At 42.4% G+C, this 20,568-nt stretch overlaps 1 protein-coding gene across 1 annotated transcript in view; it reads left to right on the forward strand.

Moving 5' to 3' along the window:
• Nucleotides 1-20,568, forward strand: part of TMEFF2 (transmembrane protein with EGF like and two follistatin like domains 2) — a 1,197,396-nt gene that overhangs the window by 788,147 nt on the left and 388,681 nt on the right. The window contains exon 6 of the mRNA XM_044303870.1: nt 9,261-9,409. Coding sequence (XP_044159805.1) covers nt 9,261-9,409 — 149 coding nt within the window. The remainder of the gene's footprint in view (nt 1-9,260; nt 9,410-20,568) is intronic.

The raw sequence follows: 20,568 nt of genomic DNA on the forward strand, positions 1-20,568 counted from the left end.
GCGGTATTTGGTCGGGCCTAATGCCGCTCTACGAATGGTGAGGCCTGAACAAGTACAGGCAATAGTAGATTGGGTTGCTGACAGTGGATCCAGTGCCTTCACATTGTCTCCCACCCAGTCTCCTGCTGAAATACCACAGTTGGCACCTGCAGCCGATGTCCATCAGTCTTTTACCTCACCCCCTTGCAAATCAGCCAAGCAGTCTGAGCCACAAGTCATGCAGCAGTCTCTTCTGCTTTTTGATGACTCTGTTAGCAGGGTTTCCCAGGGCCATCCACCTAGCCCTGCCCCATAAGTGGAAAAGATTGATTGCACGGATGCCCAACCACTTATCTTTCAAGATGAGTACATGGGAGGACCATCGCAGCACGTCTCGGATGATGACGAAACACAGATGCCAACTGCTGGGGCTTTCAAATGTGTGCAGACCGACAAGGAAGTCAGAGGTGAAGACTGGGTAGGAGATGATGTGGAGGACGATGAGGTCCTCGACCCCACATGGAATCAAGGTCATGCGAGTGACCTATGTAGTTCGGAGGGAGAGGCGGTGGTCGCACCGAGCCACCAGCACAGCAGAAGAGGGAGCAGGGTGCAAAAGCAGAGCGGCCATCCTCTAGACAGTACGCCTCCTACTGCCCACCGCAGCAAGGGACCTGAGCACACCAAAGCCAGCTCCAAGGAGTTCCCTGGCATGGCAGTTCTTTAGACAATGTGCTGACGACAAGACACGAGTGGTTTGCATGCTGTGCAATCAGAGCCCGAAGCAAGGCATAAACGTTCTCAACCTGAGCACAACCTGCATGACCAGACATTTAAAGGGAACCGGTCACCGGGATTTTGTGTATAGAGCTGAGGACATGGGTTGCTAGATGGCCACTAGCACATCCACAATATCCAGTCCCATAGCTCTGTGTGCTTTTATTGTGTAAAAAAATAATAATTTGATTCATATGCAAATTAACCAGAGATGAGACCTGTATGTGAGAGGAGTCAGGGACAGGACTCATCTCAGGTTAATTTGCATATGTATTGAATCATTTTTTTTACACAATAAAAGCACACAGAGCTTTGGGGAATGGGTATTGCGGATGTGCTAATGGCCATCTAGCAACCCATGCTTTCAGCTCTATACCCAAAATCCCAGTGACAGGTTCCCTTTAAGTGCAAAGCACGAGCTGCAGTGGAGTAGACACCTCAAAAACCAAGAAAGGTCTCTGACTCCTCCTGCTTCCTCTTCTGCTGCAGTCGCGGCCTCTTCATCCACCTCTGGAGTGACAGTGCCACCTTGCAGCCCGGAAACAGAGGATCTACCAGCAACACCACCACCTGTGTCACCAAGCATCTCCACAATGTCCCACAGAAGCACTCAGCTCTCCATCTCCCAAACAAAGAGGAAGAGGAAGCAATCCCTAGCCCTGAATGCCAGCATTTCTAAATTACTGGCCTTTGAAATGCTGTCATTCCATCTGGTGGAGACAGAGTTTTAAAGGCCTTCAAGTGGTGGCTGTCCCACAGTACGTCGTGCCCAACCGCCACTACTTTTCCAGGCGAGCCATTCCTTCCCTGCACAACCAAGTGGGGGACAAAATCAGGTGTGCAATGTGCAACATCATCTGTGACAAGGTGCACCTCACTACGGATACGTGGACCAGTAAGCACGGTCAGTGACGTCATACCTCCATAACAGCACACCGGGTAAATGCAGTGGCGGCTGGGACTGAGGCGGACAGCAGTTTGGCGCATGTCCTTCCACCACCGAGGATTGCAGGGCGCTTCAGTTTGCCTTCTGTTGCTTCCGCCTCCTACTCTGCTTCCTCATCCTCTAATGGCAACTCATCTGGTCAGCATAACATCTTCCCCGCCAACTTCAGCACAACCAGGGGTAAACGACAGCAGGCAGTTTTAAAACGTATCTGTTTTGGGGACAAACCCTACACCGTGCAGAAGCTATGGACGGGCCCTGAACAACAGACCGATGAGTAGTTGGTGCCAGTGAGCCTCAAGCCTGGCCTGGTAGTGTACGATAATGAACAAAATCTCGTAGCAGCTCTGGGACTAGCCGGTTTGATGCACATCCCTTGCCTGGTGCATATGCTGAATTTGGTGGTGCAGAAATTCCTTAAAAATTGCCCCGATATGTCAGAGCTGCTGCATAAAGTGCGGGCCGTCTGTGCGCGCTTTCATCGTTCTCAACCTGCTGCTGCTCGCCTGTCAGCGCTGCAGCAAAACTTTGTCCTTCCCGCTCACCTCTCATATGCGACGTGCCCACAAGATGGATCTCCACCTTGCATATGCTGGCCAGACTGTGCGAGCAGCAGCAGGCGATAGTGGAGTTTCAGCTGCAGCACGTGCGGGTGAGTCACTTGGCGGAACAGCCGAGAATTGCAGGGCATTTCAGTTGCTTTTTCCTCCTCATCCGGTCAGCACATCCCTTGCCTGGCGCATGAGCTTAATTTGGTGGTGCAGAGATTCCTTTAAAATTACCCAGATATGTCAGAGCTGCTGCATAAAGTGAGGGCCGCTTTGTCGTTCTCACCCTGCTGCTGCTCACCTGTCAGCGCTGCAGCGTAACTTCGGCCTTCCCGCTCACCACCTCATATGCGATGTGTCCACAAGGTGGAACTCCACCTTGCACATGCTGGCCAGACTGTGCGAGCAGCAGCAGGCGATAGTGGAGTTTCAGCTGCAGCACGCATGGGTGAGTCGCTCGGCGGAACAGCACCACTTCCCCACCAATGACTGGGCCTCCATGCGAGACCTCCGTTCCTTGTTGCACTGTTTCAAGTACTCCACCAACATGGCCAGTGCCGATAACGCCATTCTCAGAGTTAGTATCCCACTTCTATGCCTGCTTGAAAAAACGCTGCTGGCAATGATGGAAGAGATTGTTGCACAGGAGGAGGGGAAAGAGGGATCATTTCGTAGGGTTTTTTCGGCCAGTCCTTTGCAAGTGGCTCCTGGGGTGGGTTCCTGCACCTACAAACGCCAGGTACACAATTGTCCAGCCAGGGCACAGTTCTGGAGGATGACAAGGTGGAGGAGATGGAGGAGGAGGAGGAGGAACCTTTTCACAGCAGGGTGGCACCCAGACCAGCTCATGGCCATCACTGGTGGGTGGCTGGGGGGGATTTAGAGGACAGACGATACACCTCCCACAGAGGACAGCTTTTCGTTGCCTCTGGGCAGCCTAGCATACATGAGAGATCACATGCTGCAGTGTCTCTGCAACGACCGCCGAGTTGCCCACATCCTAACTTGTGCTGATTACTGGGTGGCCACGCTGCTGGATCAAGGACAACGCACCATCCTTAATTCTGTCACTGGCGAGTGATTGTAAGATGCGCGAGTTCAAGCTCATGCTGGTAGACGCTCTGCTAGTGGCATTCCCACCTGACAGCGGGGGCACAGTGGAAGCACAAGGCGAAGGCAGAGAAAGAGGAAGAGGTCGCCAACGCAGCTGGGGCACCACCAGCACCTCAGAAGGCAGGGTTAGCATGGCCAAAATGTGGAAAAGCTTTGTCAGCACACCACAACAACCAGCACCAACAGCTGATATGGAACGTCTTAGCAGGAGGCAGCATTTCACCAACATGGTGGAGCAATATGTGTTCACACACCTACACGTACTGAATCCGAGTCTGCCTCCTTCAACTTCTGGGTCTCCAAATTAGGCACAAGGCCTGAGCTTGCCCTTTACGGCTTGGAGGTGCTGGCCTGCTCTGCAGCCAGTGTATTATCTAGACGTGTGTTTAGCATGGCAGGGGGGGTCATCATATACGAGCTCAGCCGCCAGTCCACAGCCAATGTGGACAAGCTCATGTTCATTAAAATGAACCAGGCATGGATCCCACAGGACTTGTCCGTACCTTGTGCAGAATAGACATGTATACTGGCCTTAACCAGCCATTGTCATACTACAGCACAATTGCTCATTCTTGTATTTTGAATATTTCACACTCTTTTAGAGTGTACCCTAATTTAAAATTTAATTAAAAATAAAAACCAAAAATCAGTGTTGGCTACCTCGTCCTCCTCCACTGCCGCTTCCACCTACACCACTACGTCCACCGCCTCCTCAAACTCCTACTCCATATGGAACTCCACCTCATAAATAAAGTTTTTTTTAGTACTTATTTTATTTTATGTCATTTCACTACTTTGTTACATTTTTGGGTGAGATATACCACTGCTATACCTAGTAGACAGGTTAAAGAAATTCACACATTTTTCAATATTTTTGTTTTTACATTTTCGACAATAAACATTTTTTTTTTTTCTGTCATAGATCCCTACTCTACCAAGTAGACAGGTTTATACATTTCAGTAATTTTTCTGTTACATTCTTGGGTTCACATTTTACAATTTTGGACGTGAATAAACCCCTGCTCTGCATAGGTGACGTGGAATAAAATTTCAGAAATTCTTCTTTAATTGATGCGCGCCACCTCCTTTCATTCAATGCTTAAACTTTAACAAGTTGTCCCATATTTGCGCTTCAATAATTTGTCCCACATTTGTGCTTCAATAATTTGTCCCACATTTGCACCTCAATAACTTTTCCCATATTTCTGCTTGATCATAATAAAATTTCATCCATTTATCTCTCTTTCTCACGTTCCCTCTCCGGGGTGGAATCCTGATTCGCCGATAACTGTGATCAACATGATAGGTTCAGAAAAGAACATATAAAGTTGATAGAGAAGATATCCAAATGGATGGTGGACGTCACAGGGACATGCGATCAGGCAGAAGTTATCTAGAGTCAACAAAGCGTCAGCAGGGCCTCTCCGGTCTAACTTTTCCTAATCCAAAATACTGCAGTGACATTCCTTGTAATTTTTTATTAATCATTCCAATAATAGGGCATCTTAAGAGTCCTGTATTGTTATTTATCGTCACTACCTTCCCGAGTCGGGAGTGGGTAATTGCCGCTTGCCCCCTCCTTAACTTGGAAGCTTATGCTTCAATATTTTGTCCCATATTTCTGCTTGATTACATTTAATTTCATCCATTGACCTCCCTTGGATGTGATATCCCTTTCTCAGGCTCCCTCTCTGGCCTGGAAACCTGAATCCACGCCACCCGTGATCTCCATGGTAGGCGCATAAAAGAACATCAAAAATTGATAGAGAAGATATCCAATTGGATCATGGACATCACGGGGACGTGCAACATGGTGGAGCAGTATATATACACACACACCTACACGTACTGAATGATGGGTCTGTCCCCTTCAACTTCTGGGTCTCCAAATTGGGCACATGACCTAAGCTTGCCCTTTATGCCTTGGAGGTGCTGGCCTGCCTTGCAGCCAGTGTATTGTCTGAAAGTGTGTTTAGCACAACTGGAGGGGGTTATCACAGGTTATATTTCCCAATGTTTTTGGGTGTACCCTAATTTAAATTTTTTGAATACATTTAAAAATAAAAAAACTGTGTAGGCTAACTCCTCCTTCTCCACCGCCGCTTCCACCTACACCGCCACATCCACCACCTCCTCAACCTCCTACTCCATATGGACCTCGTCCTCCTAGATCACGATTATTATATATATATATATATATATATATATATATATATATATATATTTTACGTATTTTATGTTATTTAAGGTCATTTCCAAATACACTTTTGTTTGCAGAGCACTTGCCATGCTCTTAACCACATTTTGATGCCATTTGCAGTCCTCAAGCCCTTTCCATGACATGTTTACAGCCATTTTAGTTGTCAAAAGTTTGGGTCCCTATTGACTTCAACGGGGTACGGGTTTGGGGTCAAGTCCCGAACTCGAACATTTTTCTGAAGTTCGGCCGAACCCATCGATCCCGAACATCCAGGTGTCAGCTCAACTCTAATCCTCATTATTCTTACTTTCCTCTACTTTATTGCCGATTCCACCCTCAATTGATGCATCTTTATAGATTGCAGCATCTGTGGTTGGTAGTCTGTGAAAGACCTTCAGCATATGGAAAATATTCCTTATTTTCTCTGTCTCTTTTCTGACTAAAATACAATTGTTTTCCTTTTCAAATTCTGTATATAAATCAAACCATATCTTCAGCAAATCGTACTTTTCACCAGGCTTAAACGTAATCTACTCTTATCAGCAATAGAATGTATTATTTCCATACTCACAGTATATTCAAGGCTGGGCTTCTGTCATCAGCACGTCTTGGTACGTCTGGCACTTGTTGTCCTCCTTTAGATGTTTCCTCTTAGATTCTCCGACTTATTAAAGCTTGATAATTCTTTCAAGCTTCAATATGCAGTATGGTAGCTCGCCAATCGTAATATGTCTCTAAGTGTAATATATTTATGTATGAAAAATATATCAACCTGATTTGGTAATACTCTCCAAATCTGGTGTATGCTTATTTGGCGTAAAGAACACCTGGAGGACTTATCACTAGGATTCAACAAGAGGTATATAAAAATGAATAATGTGATTTATTTTCAGTCTTCATAAGAGTTGATTACTTACATAAATAGTTTAGGAAAAGTCTTAATCTATTGTCCATGAGAGAATGTCCTTAAAGTATCATTGTTTAAGGTCAGGAATCCTCTTCTCAAGGCTCTTCATCTCTAGCCAGCAAAACACAACCCCCAACAGACTTGAGAGTGAGTGTAAGAAGACCACCCCTTGTCTGTCCCTGTCAGTCATTTATACCATAGATACAGGTCTGTATTTACTAATGTATGGGCTTTTACATTGTCATATATGGTAGACTTCAAATATAGGTCTTGACTTTCCCATACAGACCTCCCATCACCCTTGTGTATCACTATAAATGGTGTCACTGTGTTGTGTAATACATACTTTATATTAAATATCAATCACATATAATTTAACAGTAACATATCTCCTTTTTTCTAATCTGTTTTTGTAATTTATTTTCTGATTGCAGATTTTTTAACCTATTATCTGAAGATGATTATGTGGGGTTTGACAGTCACCTATTGTGAATGATGGATCCTGTCTTATCTGTCATTCTAATCCTGCCTCAAATAATATCACCTCTGTGTACAGATAAGAAGGGAACTACAGTAAAGTCATATGTACAGACCAAAAGTGGCACCAATTATTAGGCTTAGTGGTCAGAGCAAAAACTGCAGGATTTTAGTTTTTTTGTTTAATTATAGATATTGACATGGAAATTAAAAATAACACAACCAAAAATTATTTTAAACTATATTAAACATAAAAATGAGATTTAAATAATGTCATTTTCTGATTACACATACCCTTTAAAGGCTCCTTTTTATGGTTTGGCTCTGTAGGATTTATCAGGAACAAGCAGTCTCTTTGTCAGAGGAGGTAGGAGCTGTATGAATCATTATATCATATATCTGTATAAGGACAGGTGATCTTTGCAGAAATTGCTTATCCCTATGATCTGCTGCCTAGAAAGGATTTTAGTGCCTGCATTACTGATGCTTTCACTGAGTGAATCAGCTTGCTTGTTCATTGAGTGATCTGCAGCAACATTGCACAGGGCAATTATGTGGAACAAACCTTCCTAAGAAGTCTTGATAATTACCCCAATCATCAGCCCATGTAAAAGGGTCTTTAGAGTTAGTCATTATCTGCAGGTACAAGATTTGGCAATAGTGTGTAGTAATCCAGAATATATAGTCATGGCCGTAAATTGTGGCACCCCTGAAAATGACGTTTTTCTCATCGAAAAGTATTGAAGTACACATGTTTATTCCCTTTGTGTGTATTGGAACAAAACCCGATTGGGAGGAAAAAACTGCAATTTTAAGATCTCTCCAAAGGTGTTCAATGGGATTTAGATCCAGACTCATTGCCGGCCACTTTAGAACTCTCCAGCGCTTTGTTGCCATCCATTTCTAGGTGCTTTTTTACTTATGTTTGGAGTCATTGTCCTGCTAGAAGACCTAAGATCTCGGACGCAAACCCAGCTTTCTGACACTGGGCTCTACAGTGCGCCCCAAAGTCCGTTGGTAATCCTCAGATTTCATGATACCTTGCACACATTCAAGGCACCCAGTGCCAGAGGCAGCAAAAACAACCCCAAAACATCAATGAACCTCCACCATATGTTACTGTAGGTACTGTGTTCTGTTCTTTGAAGGCTTCATTCCATTTTTGGTAAACAGTAGAATGATGTGCTATACCAAAAAGCTCTATCTTGGTTTCATCTGTCTACAAGACTTTTTACCAGAAGGATTTTGGCTTACTCAAGTTCATTTTTGCAAAAGGTAGTCTTGCTTTTTTATGTCTCTTTGTCAGCAGTGGGGTCCTCCTGGGTCTCCTGCCATAGCGTTTCATTTCATTTAAAAGTCGACGGATAGTTTGCACTGACACTGATGCTCCCTGAGCCTGCAGGACAGCTTGAATATATTTGGAACTTGTTTGGGGCTGCTTATCCACCATCTGGACTATCCTGCGTTGACACCTTTCATCATTTTTTCTCTTCTGTCCATGCCCAGGGGGATTAGCTACAGTGCCATGGGTTGCAAACTTCTTGATAATGTTGCGTACTGTGGACAAAGGCAAATCTAGATCTCTGGAAATGGACTTGTAACCTTGAGATTGTTGATATATTTCCACAATTTTGGTTCTCAAGTTCTCAGACAGTTCTTTTCTCCTCTTCCTGTTGTCCATGCTTAGTGTGGCACACACAGTGCAAAGACTAAGTGAACTTCTCACCTTTTTATCTGCTTTCATGTGTGATTTTTATTGTGCCCACACCGGTTACTTTGCCCAGGTGAGTTTAAAGGAGCATCACATGCTTGAAACAATCTTATTTATCCACAATTTTGAAAGGGTGACAATAATTTTTGGAGTTTGGAGTTATGTCCAATTAGCATTTTTTTCTCTCTTTTTTGGTTTTGTTCCAATACACACAAAGGGAATAAACATGTGTATAGCAAAACATGTGTTACTGCAATACTTTTCTGTGAGAAATACTTAATTTTCTTGTAAAATTTCAGGGGTGCCAACATTTACGGCCATGACTGTATCTGATAAGAAGGGAAAATTGTATTCACAGTACATAAAAAAATGTTTTAATTACTGATAACTGTCCCTTGTATATTAATATCAAATTCTCTCCACTTGCTCGTTACAAGACCCTACAATCCAGAGGCGTACACATAGAAAATGCTGCTCAATAATAAGAAAAATAAAGCTTTGACATTTTCTTTCTAATTGATAAAACTAAAGCAAAGTTTGCAGTAACTTGTTTCAGTCTTGCAGTTTGTATTTTAAAATACTTTACTTTTGTGATTTTCTAGGTGTGTATGTAACATTGACTGCTCCCACATCAGTTTCAATCCAGTTTGTGCTTCCGATGGGAAATCTTACGATAATCCATGTCAAATCAAAGAGGCATCGTGCCAGAAACAGGAGAAAATTGAAGTCAATTATTTGGGTCGATGTCAAGGTAATGCCTGTAGCAAAACTCATTTTGAAGACAGTTTTTCATTTTTTCTGCAGACTGAATTTCTAAGATATTGCTAAATGATTGGTTAGTCTTTCGGTTACATATTCAGTGTTTCGTGTCTTATTACATAGGATTGCTTGTTACAGCACAATACAGCAATGCATGATAGGAATGATGTGGCTCTAATGTGTTGTTTCATCAATGCAACGAGAAACAAACTTAGAGACCCTGTCACTTTATGCCACTCCCATAAACTACAGTAATGTGTGAATTCCGTAAAGGAAACTGAGCTCAAATCAGTCATATTTATCTTTATACTTTCTGTTGGGCATTGGATAGAAGAGACTCCTTAATGCATACACATAATTATATATATATGTTTTTACTTTCCATTACACTGTCTATACTAAGCACGAAGCAATTGCTTTCAATGGCTGCTGAGCCTCTCAATATACTAACACACAGACATTACTTTTCAGCCTGGGCCATGTTGGCAGCCATTACTATTAGAGAGCAGGATTTCAGTGATAGCACCACTATTATACAGTATGGCAAAGCATGCCAACAGTTATCTCCCATACAAGTTACTTGGACCTTATACGCTAATGACTGCTATAAAAATAAAATGTCAACAGGGGCCATGAGAATATGGCTGCCCTCTAAATATTTAAGAATTAAAATAATTCCATCATAATGTACCATCAGTAAATCAAATCACCTTTTTCTGCCAAGGATGTATGTAATTGATCATGACTTTTAAACAGGGATGCATTACCTGTTTTGGTCTGTAGTCAACATTGTCAGATCAAAATAATCTCCAAGGTCACAATAAAACTTGGAGGACTATTTACATCTGGGGCATTTATGACATATGAAAAGTTTATTATGATTACCATGGGTCACCCCTTCTCCACAATTTGTACACCATAAACGAAGACACCATGTATACATGCACTGTTTTCCATGGGTTATGTGTGTCTCATTGCTCCCATAAAATAAAAAGAAGATAGATGTGGCACCACTGCTTTTCTATCTCTCTGTAGCTGCTCCCTGCTCCAATTCCCCTATCTTTAGATATTTATGGGCAGCAGCTGTAACCTGATTTCTTACTGATAAGTTGATAATCAGTTTTTAGCTCTTTTTGTCTCATGATGGATTTTACAATTGAATCTAGAGTAAAGGGTCTATTAAATTGACACCAAAAGAAAGAGAAAGAAATGTTGTCCCACTCCACCATTAACGGTCCGGATTCCAGGAATCCAAGACAGTTCACAAGAAAGGCCCTCCCGAATGGTAAAATACTATTTGAAGTTGGGCCAGCACAGCATCTTCTTAAAACATCAGTCTTTATTGGTCACTATAAAAGTCCATAAGGTGCATACATGATCAGCCATGCATTTCCGACAATCGCATGCCATGATGAAGGATGACATGCGATCATCTGAAACATATAGCTGGTCATGTATGCACCTTATAGATTTTTAAAGTGACCAATAAATAATTATGTTTTAAGAAGATGCTGTGCTGAACTCACTTCAAATTTGTTTAAATTGAGCAGTTTTTGGACCCAAATGCTAGCTCCTGATAATTGCTCTGTATAATCGTAGATTCAACTAATGAACAAATGCAAATTTTATGAAAGAGTTGCATAATTAAATTTGTTTTTTCAGAATGAAAGATGCAGTTATCGGCAGCACATCCCCGTGTCATAGATGTTTTGTACTAGATGTGCTGCCAATAATCATTAGAACAGAGTGGGCAAGGAACAATTGTGATAGCAATCATTTCTTCCTCATTCACTTTTCATCAGCCTGTGTAATAAACTGATGAAATGAGTGCTGAATTATGTGCTTATTATCGATTGGCTCATCCTCCCCAAACAGGCCAATAGGGCCTTAAAGGTTATTGTACACCTTTGGGGGCATTATCATTATTATTATATTATTATTATTATTTTGAGCTAAAAATATTTTTATAATATTCTTTTATAATAAAATATTTTTTTTTAATTGGTATTTTTTCTGTATAGAGCTGACATGCTCTAGTGGCCCCTTTGAATTTTCTGGCCTTTCCGTCAGATCAGGAGTCTATGGACTCCCATTATATTATAAATACTAATTATAGTGTATTATATCTTACTGATAAGAATGTGGCTAAAATAAGTGTGTATGACCTCTCAGTACGTTAGACATAAGGTTTATTAGATGACCAGTACAAAGTCGAAGTGAAAGTATCAGTCATACAACTAGAAAAACAGTTAACCCTTTGTGATGGAACAGTTGCATAATTTTAATAAAGGCCAATTGAGTTTTTTAGCAAAAATGTGTGACATGCAATCATAAAAAAGTTGCCTCCAAAAGGTGCACATAGCCTTTAAAGGGGTTATCCGAGTAATGGAAAAAATATATAAAATTATAAAACTCCTCAGGACTTCCATATACATTAGTTAAGCTTGATTTCTTGAAGAAAATAAATAAATAAATAAATAAATACTTACACCTTTACATAGTTCTGTTATTCATGCTTTGTTTACATGCTGCAGCAAAGCTGTGGTGGCGTGTAACAACAACGACTGAGCCCTCCCTCATGAATATTTGTGGGTGTGAATAATCTGACCTTCCCTCCCCCTGCACTGCAGTGCTTGCTCTGCACAACCTAATCTTGCATACAAACGCTGTCACATGATCATCTCCTAGCTCACACAGGCAAAAGATCTTCCTGTCACATTGCAGATACATCACACACTGCACTGCATACATCACACACATGTATACATCACACACTGCACACATCACACATGTATACATCACACACTGCACTGCATACATCACACACTTATACATTACACATGTATACATCACACGCTGCACTACATACAGTTGCAAGAAAAAGTATGTGAACCCTTTGTAATTATATGGATTTCTGCACAAATTGGTCATAAATGTGATCTGATCTTCATCTAAGTGACAACAATAGACAATCACAGTCTGCTTAAACTAATAACACACAAAGTATTAAATGTTACCATGTTTTTATTGAACACACCATGTAAACATTCACAGTGCAGGTGGAAAAAGTATGTTAACCCTTGGATTTAATAACTGGTTGAACCTCCTTTGGCAGCAATAACTGTAGTTGCGGATCAGATGTGCACAACGGTCAGGAGTAATTCTTGACTATTCCTCTTTACAGAACTGTTTCAGTTCAGCCATATTCTTAGAATGTCTGGTGTGAATCACTTTCTTGAGGTCATGCCATAGCATCTCAATCGGGTTGAGGTCAGGACTCTGACTGGGCCACTCCAGAAGGCATATTTTCTTCTGTTTAAGCCATTCTGTTGTTGATTTACTTCTATGCTTTGGGTCATTGTTCTGTTGCAACACCCATCTTCTGTTGAACTACAGCTGTTGGACAAATGGCCTTAAGTTCTCCTGCAAAATGTCTTGATAAACTTGTGAATACATTTTTCCTTTGATGATGGCAATCCGTCCAGGCCCTGATGTAGCAAAGCGGCCCCAAACCATGATGCCCCCACCACCATATTTCACAGTAGGGATGAGGTTTTGATGTTGGTGTGCTGTGCCTCTCCACACATAGTGTTGTGTGTTTATTCCAAACAACTCAACTTTGGTTTCATCTGTCCACAGAATATTTTGCCAGTACTGCTGTGGAACATCCAGGTACTCGTGTGCAAACTGTAAACATGCAGCAATTTTTTTTTTTGGGACAGCAGTGGCTTGCTCTCTGGTATGCTCCCATGAAATCCATTCTTGTTAAGTGTTTTACGTATCGTAGATTCGCTAACAGGGATGTTAGCATATGCCAGAGACTTTTGTAAGTCTTTAGCTGACACTCTAGGATTCTTCTTCACCTCATTGAGCAGTCTGTGCTGTGCTCTTGCAGTCATCTTTACTGGACAGCCACTCCTAGGGAGAGTTGAAGCAGTGCTGAACTTTCTCCATTTATAGACAATTTGTCTTACGCAAGTCAATAATTCTTAATAGTAGGTCTTCTGAGAGCTCTTTTGTGTGAGGCATCATTCACATCAGGCAATGCTTCTTGTGAAAAGCAAACCCAGAACTGGTGTGTGTTTTTTATAGGGCAGTGCAGCTGTAACCAACACCTCCAATCTCATCTCATTGATTGATATTTCAGAATAACCCACTGGACCCAGGAGGTCAATAGATATAGTTCAATAGTCATAAGACTATAAATTCCTGTTTGTGGTCTTTTTATTAAAACATAACTTTTATTTCTTATTCACATACACAAAAAACAAAACATAAAAGGACTTTGTTGAGAGCTTTAAAAATACATATTGAGGGATATTTGACAGGAGGTAGGAGTATGTGACACTCTGTCACCATATACTATCAGAGTGGGGGATATAATTATATCCTTCTATGAGTGGTATATAGTAGTCTAATGTGATGACTGATTGATTTGTTAAACTTGCCACCTGGCGTTGAGTTATAATCTCAATTGTCTACTGGTGTCTTCTGGCACCAAACCATCAAGACTATTTAAACTATCACTCACTCAGTAAGCAGATCAACCTGTATACTGTACTCATCACTATTTGAAGTGATTGATCCTATCCAAGGATATGTTGTATTCTATGTCGATTACTGCTAACTATATCAATACTACCCCTGTCATATGAGCTGGTACGCACTGCATCTGCAGATCGCGGTGCTACAGCTCAAACTATCCCTGCCATAATCTTTAAAATGTTGTGAGATGCAGCTCCCCCGACATGTTTCACCGCTCAAGGTGGTGTCTTCAGGGGAATGGAGCTACAGATAACACGAAGTTTTGGTGTGGGATGTGCTTTATACTCACAGGGTGGGTCATAATACATCTTAACCTATGAGGATGTCGACATTCATATTGCGCTCGTCCCTTAGGCCAAATCACAGCTCCGTCTCTTGTCATGATGTCACTTTACAACACCAATCCGATAGGTGACTGTGCGCTTGCGCTCTTCATTAAACTCTGAGTTTTCCTATTTCCAAGTTACCTGTGGGCATGTGCTAAAACTTTAACATTTAGGCGATCAGATGTTCACCTACGCATGCGTTGGGGTCTTTTTTGGAGGTATTGCTCCTGCAACGGAAATGCGCTAGAACTTGAACATTTAAGTTAACATGTTCTATGCGCATGTGTGTAGTCTTAGAAATATTTTATTGTAGCTACTAGAAAGGGCATGCGCAAGAACTTTGAAGTTTCTAGTCCGATTTTTATCTACCCATGCACAGGAACTTATAACATCCGGAACTTTTGGATGTTATAAGTTCCTGCGCATGGGAATTTGGAACCCCCGAACCCGAACATTTCAGTAAAAGTTTGGGTTCGGATTCGGTGTTCGCCGCTTCCTTGGCGCTTTTTGAAAGGCAGCACAGCAGCCAATCAATGAGCGTCATACTACTTGCCCCAAGAGGCCATCACAGCCATGCCTACTAATGGCATGGCTGTAATTGGCCAGAGCAGCATGTGACCCAGGCTCTATGTAAGCTTGAGTCACGTAGCGCTGCACGTCATTCTGCTGTTACAAGTGTAGGGAGAGGATGCTGCAGAATTGTGATTTCAGGGAGAGAATAGGAGAGAATCTAACTCAGCAATCTACAGACAAATAGTTGTGTGGGTGCAGGGCACTATCGTTTTACCCTGCCCTAAGTTCATTAACCCAAAAATACAAACTTTTAGAATTCTGATAGTTAGGTGGGTGGCGGCGGCGGAGGCCATTTTATGCATGCTCAGTGCACCAGCACTGCATCTGAGCTTTTGGGACATTGCAAATCACAATTTTTTGGGGGCAAACTACAACATCTGTATTAGTCAGTGTGCAATTTAAGGTAGATATACACCCATCATTTTCTGGGCTTTGAAAAAACACTTTTTTTTCTTCAAAAAAACAGCATTTTCCAGATCTGCAAGATAATTCAAGTTTAATATATACAGTTTTCATATTCTGTTAGCAAAAAAAATACTTTTTGGGCAATCTACAACATCTGTATTAGTCAGTGTGCAATTTTTTGGTACGTTTTTATTTAATATCATTTCACTACTTTGTCATTTACATTTTCGGGTGAAATTCAACAATTTTTGGGCGTATAGTGCCACTGCTATACCTAGTAGGCCGGTTAACAGACAAAATATATTTGTCAGTTACATTTGCAGTTGAAATGTAAAAATGTTTGGGTGTGAAGTGCCACTGCTATACCTAGTAGACAGGTTAATAAAATAAAATAAAATAAATGATCATTAACATTTTCGGGTGAAATTCACAATTATTTTGGTGTATAGTACCACTGCTATACCTTGTAGACGGGTTAAACAATAAAAAAAAATTGTCTCTTACATTTTATGGTGAAATTCACTAATTTTTGGGTGTGATGTACCACTGCTATACCTAGTAGACCGGTAAAAAATAAATAAAATGGCAATTACATTTTATAGGGAAATTCAGCAATTTTTTGGTGTGATGTACCACTGATATACCTATTAGACCTGTAAAAAAAATAAAAATATAACATTTGTTAGTTACATTTTAGGGTCAAATTCACCAATTTTTGGGTTTAATATAACCCTCCTCTACCTAGTTGACAGCTTAATAAATTTCAATAATTTTTATTTTACATTTTCGGGTGACAATAAACAATTGTTTTCTGTCAATAGACCCCTGCTCTACCAAGTAGACAGGTTAATTCATTTCTGAAATTTTCTGTTATATTCTTGGATTGACATTATACAATTTTATAAGTTAAATCCACGGCACTCCGAAAGTTTTTTGCAAAATAAAATTTCACATTTTAATTCTTAGTCATGTCATCCAGCGCCTGCCTCTTCACCCTGCCTACAGACCCCGCTGAAGAAGGTCGCACAGACCAAAACGTTCGGGAATTATGATATGGCATAATACTTACTATATGTAAATGAATTGCACTGGATGTACATTAATGATATTCTGTAGACTGAAGAATTAAAATGTGAAATTTTATTTTGCAAAAAACTTTCGGAGTGCCGTGGATTTAACTTATACTGTCTAAACCACTCTCACAGGCACCCACACTGGATCCAAGGTGTGCAGAGTACATATTTATCTAATTATACAATTTTAGATGTGAATAAATCCCTGTTCTGCATAGGTGACAGGGAATAACATTTCTGAAATGCTTGTTTAATTGATGCACGCCACCTCCTTTGATTCAATGCTTAAACTTAAGCAAGTTGTACCTCATTTAAGCTACAATACTTTGTCCCACATTTCCGCTATACTCTTTTGGCCAACATTTGCGCCTCAATAGCTTTTCCCACAATTCCGCTTGACTCTTTTGGCTCACATTTGGGCTTTTCTAATTTGTCCCATATTTGTGCCTCAATAACTTTTCCCACATTTCTTCTTGATCCCAAATTTTTTCAATAATTTTATCTCCCTTAAATTTGGTCTCTTTTTCTCACGTTCCCTCTCTGGCCTGGAACCCTGATTCCCCGCCACCCGTAATCACCATGGTAGGCGCATAAAAGAACATCGAAAGTTGATAGAGCAGATATCAAATTGGATCGTGAACATCACGGGGACGTGCGACATGGTGGGTGGGGCAGTAAGTATGCAAACGCCTACACAAACTAACTGACAGGGGTCAGCTCCAGCAACTTCTGGGTCTCCAAATTGGACACATGGCCTGAGCTTGCCCTTTACGCCTTGGAGGTGCTGGCCTGCCCTGCAGCCAATATATTGTATAAATGTGTGTTTAGCATGACTGGAGGGTTATATTTCCCAATGTTTTGGGGTGTACCCTAATAAAAAAAAAAAGCAGTGTAGGCTACCTCCTCATCCACCGCCTCCTCAAACTCCTCCATATGGACTTGACATGCTCTTAACCACATTTTCATGCCATTTGCAGCCCTCTAGCCCTTTCCATGAAATTTTTACAGCCATTTTAGTGTTCAAAAGGTTTGGGTCCCCATTGACTTTAATGGGGTTCGGCTCGAGTTCGGGTCCCAAACTCAAACTTTTTTCCGAAGTTCGGCCAAACCCCTGTGATGCTGGATCTCCTCCCCTGGACCGCTGAATGGTTCCCATTCCAGGCTCCAGGTGCAGACACTGTGCTGATTAGAGGGGGTTGGACCTTGTCCTACAACAAAAAGGAATGGTTTTAATATGTGTGTTATGTCTTGATGAAGGGCTGGATTCTGTAGCCCGAAACATGTTACTGTACACCTTTTTCCTGTGATTTTGGTGGATTTTATACGATGAGCCAATAAAGAACTATTTTTTACTCCACAAAAAGCTGGATTCTCTCTTTCTATTAAATAATTGATGGCAAGGATGTTAATTTAGCATTCTTGCTAATAGCAGCACATGAGACACCGGAAAACAAAACCATAGTCAGGGTGAGGTTTCGGTGGTTCTCAAATCCAAAGACGTGCGGTTGAACAGGAAACTCAGCATCCCAGAGTTTGTCTTAGCTTTCAGCTTGTATAGGGATGTTGTTTGTTCAGGTAATCATCAGCGCAGGGAGGAGTTAGACCTGTATATGTTCAAGGTGGTGGATTTGGCGTATAAGTATGGTGGGTCAGCTTTTTATGACTATCACCGTTCTTTCTCAGCAAAAGCTGCAGCGGCTCAATTCAAACATATGGTTTATTGGTCTAATATCGATTCAGAGCTATTCTGTAGACACTTTGCCGGTCTCAAAGCACCAGCCTGCTCAAAATGTAATTTATACTCGCATATGACAGACTGGTGCTCAGTCGGTGATAACCCAGCTCTGTCACAGGCTAGTAGTACTCCGGGGTAGAGTTGAGCGAACACCTGGATGTTCGGGTTCGAGAAGTTCGGCCGAACATCCCGAAAATGTTCGGGGTCCGAACCCGATCCGAACTTCGTCCCGAACCCGAACCCCATTGAAGTCAATGGGGACCCGAACTTTTCGGCACTAAAACGGCTGTAAAACAGCCCAGGAAAGGGCTAGAGGGCTGCAAAAGGCAGCAACGTGTAGGTAAATCCCCTGCAAACAAATGTGGATAGGGAAATGAATTAAAATAAAAATTAAATAAATAAAAATTAACCAAAATCAATTGGAGAGAGGTCCCATAGCAGAGAATCTGGCTTCCCGTCACCCACCACTGGAACAGTCCATTCTCAGATATTTAGGCCCCGGCACCCAGGCAGAGGAGAGAGGTCCCGTAACAGACAATCTGGCTTCATGTCAGCAGAGAATCAGTCTTCATGTCATAGCAGAGAATCAGGCTTCACGTCACCCACCACTGTAAGAGTCCATTTTCATAAATTTAGGCCCAGCACCCAGGCAGAGGAGAGAGGTCCCGTAACAGACAATCTGGCTTCATGTCAGCAGAGAATTAGTCTGCATGTCATAGCAGAGAATGAGGCTTCACGTCAGCCACCACTGCAACAGTCCATTGGCATATATTTAGGCCCAGCACCCAGGCAGAGGAGAGAGGTCCCGTAACAGAGGATCTGGCTTCATGTCAGCAGAGAATCAGTCTTCATGTCATAGCAGAGAATCAGGCTTCACGTCACCCACCACTGTAAGAGTCCATTTTCATAAATTTAGGCCCAGCACCCAGGCAGAGGAGAGAGGTCCCGTAACAGACAATCTGGCTTCATGTCAGCAGAGAATTAGTCTGCATGTCATAGCAGAGAATGAGGCTTCACGTCAGCCACCACTGCAACAGTCCATTGGCATATAATTAGGCCCAGCACCCAGGCAGAGGAGAGAGGTCCCGTAACAGACAATCTGGCTTCATGTCAGCAGAGAATAAGTCTTCATGTCATAGCAGAGAATCAGGCTTCACGTCACCCACCACTGTAAGAGTCCATTTTCATAAATTTAGGCCCAGCACCCAGGCAGAGGAGAGAGGTCCCGTAACAGACAATCTGGCTTCATGTCAGCAGAGAATCAGTCTTCATGTCATAGCAGAGAATCAGGCTTCACGTCACCCACCACTGCAACAGTCCATTTTCATAAATTTAGGCCCAGCACCCAGGCAGAGGAGAGAGGTCCCGTAACAGACAATCTGGCTTCATGTCAGCAGAGAATCAGTCTTCATGTCATAGCAGAGAATCAGGCTTCACGTCATCCACCACTGCAACAGTCCATTTTCATAAATTTAGGCCCAGCACCCAGGCAGAGGAGAGAGGTCCCGTAACAGACAATCTGGCTTCATGTCAGCAGAGAATTAGTCTGCATGTCATAGCAGAGAATCAGGATTCACGTCAGCCACCAATGCAACAGTCCATTGTCAGATATTTAGGCCCAGCACCCAGGCAAAGGAGAGAGGTCCCGTAACAGAGGATCTGGATTCATGTCAGCAGAGAATCAGTCTTCATATCATAGCAGAGAATCAGGCTTCACGTCACCCACCACTGCAACAGTCCATTTTCATAAATTTAGGCCCAGCACCCAGGCAGAGGAGAGAGGTCCCGTAACAGAGGATCTGGCTTCATGTCAGCAGAGAATCAGTCTTCATATCATAGCAGTGAATCAGGCTTCACGTCACCCACCACTGCAACAGTCCATTTTCATAAATTTAGGCCCAGCACCCAGGCAGAGGAGAGAGGTCCCGTAACCGAGGATCTGGCTTCATGTCAGCAGAGAATCAGTCTGCATGTCATAGCAGAGAATCAGGCTTCACGTCACCCACCACTGTAAGAGTCCATTTTCATAAATTTAGGCCCAGCACCCAGGCAGAGGAGAGAGGTCCCGTAACAGACAGTCTGGCTTCATGTCAGCAGAGAATTAGTCTGCATGTCATAGCAGAGAATGAGGCTTCACGTCAGCCACCACTGCAACAGTCCATTGGCATATAATTAGGCCCAGTACCCAGGCAGAGGAGAGAGGTCCCGTAACAGACAATCTGGCTTCATGTCAGCAGAAAATCAGTCTTCATGTCATAGCAGAGAATCAGGCTTCACGTCACCCACCACTGTAAGAGTCCATTTTCATAAATTTAGGCCCAGCACCCAGGCAGAGGAGAGAGGTCCCGTAACAGACAATCTGGCTTCATGTCAGCAGAGAATCAGTCTTCATGTCATAGCAGAGAATCAGGCTTCACGTCACCCACCACTGCAACAGTCCATTTTCATAAATTTAGGCCCAGCACCCAGGCAGAGGAGAGAGGTCCCGTAACAG

This window comes from Bufo gargarizans, chromosome 8, assembly GCF_014858855.1.
Source record: "Bufo gargarizans isolate SCDJY-AF-19 chromosome 8, ASM1485885v1, whole genome shotgun sequence".
Taxonomy (NCBI): domain Eukaryota; kingdom Metazoa; phylum Chordata; class Amphibia; order Anura; family Bufonidae; genus Bufo; species Bufo gargarizans.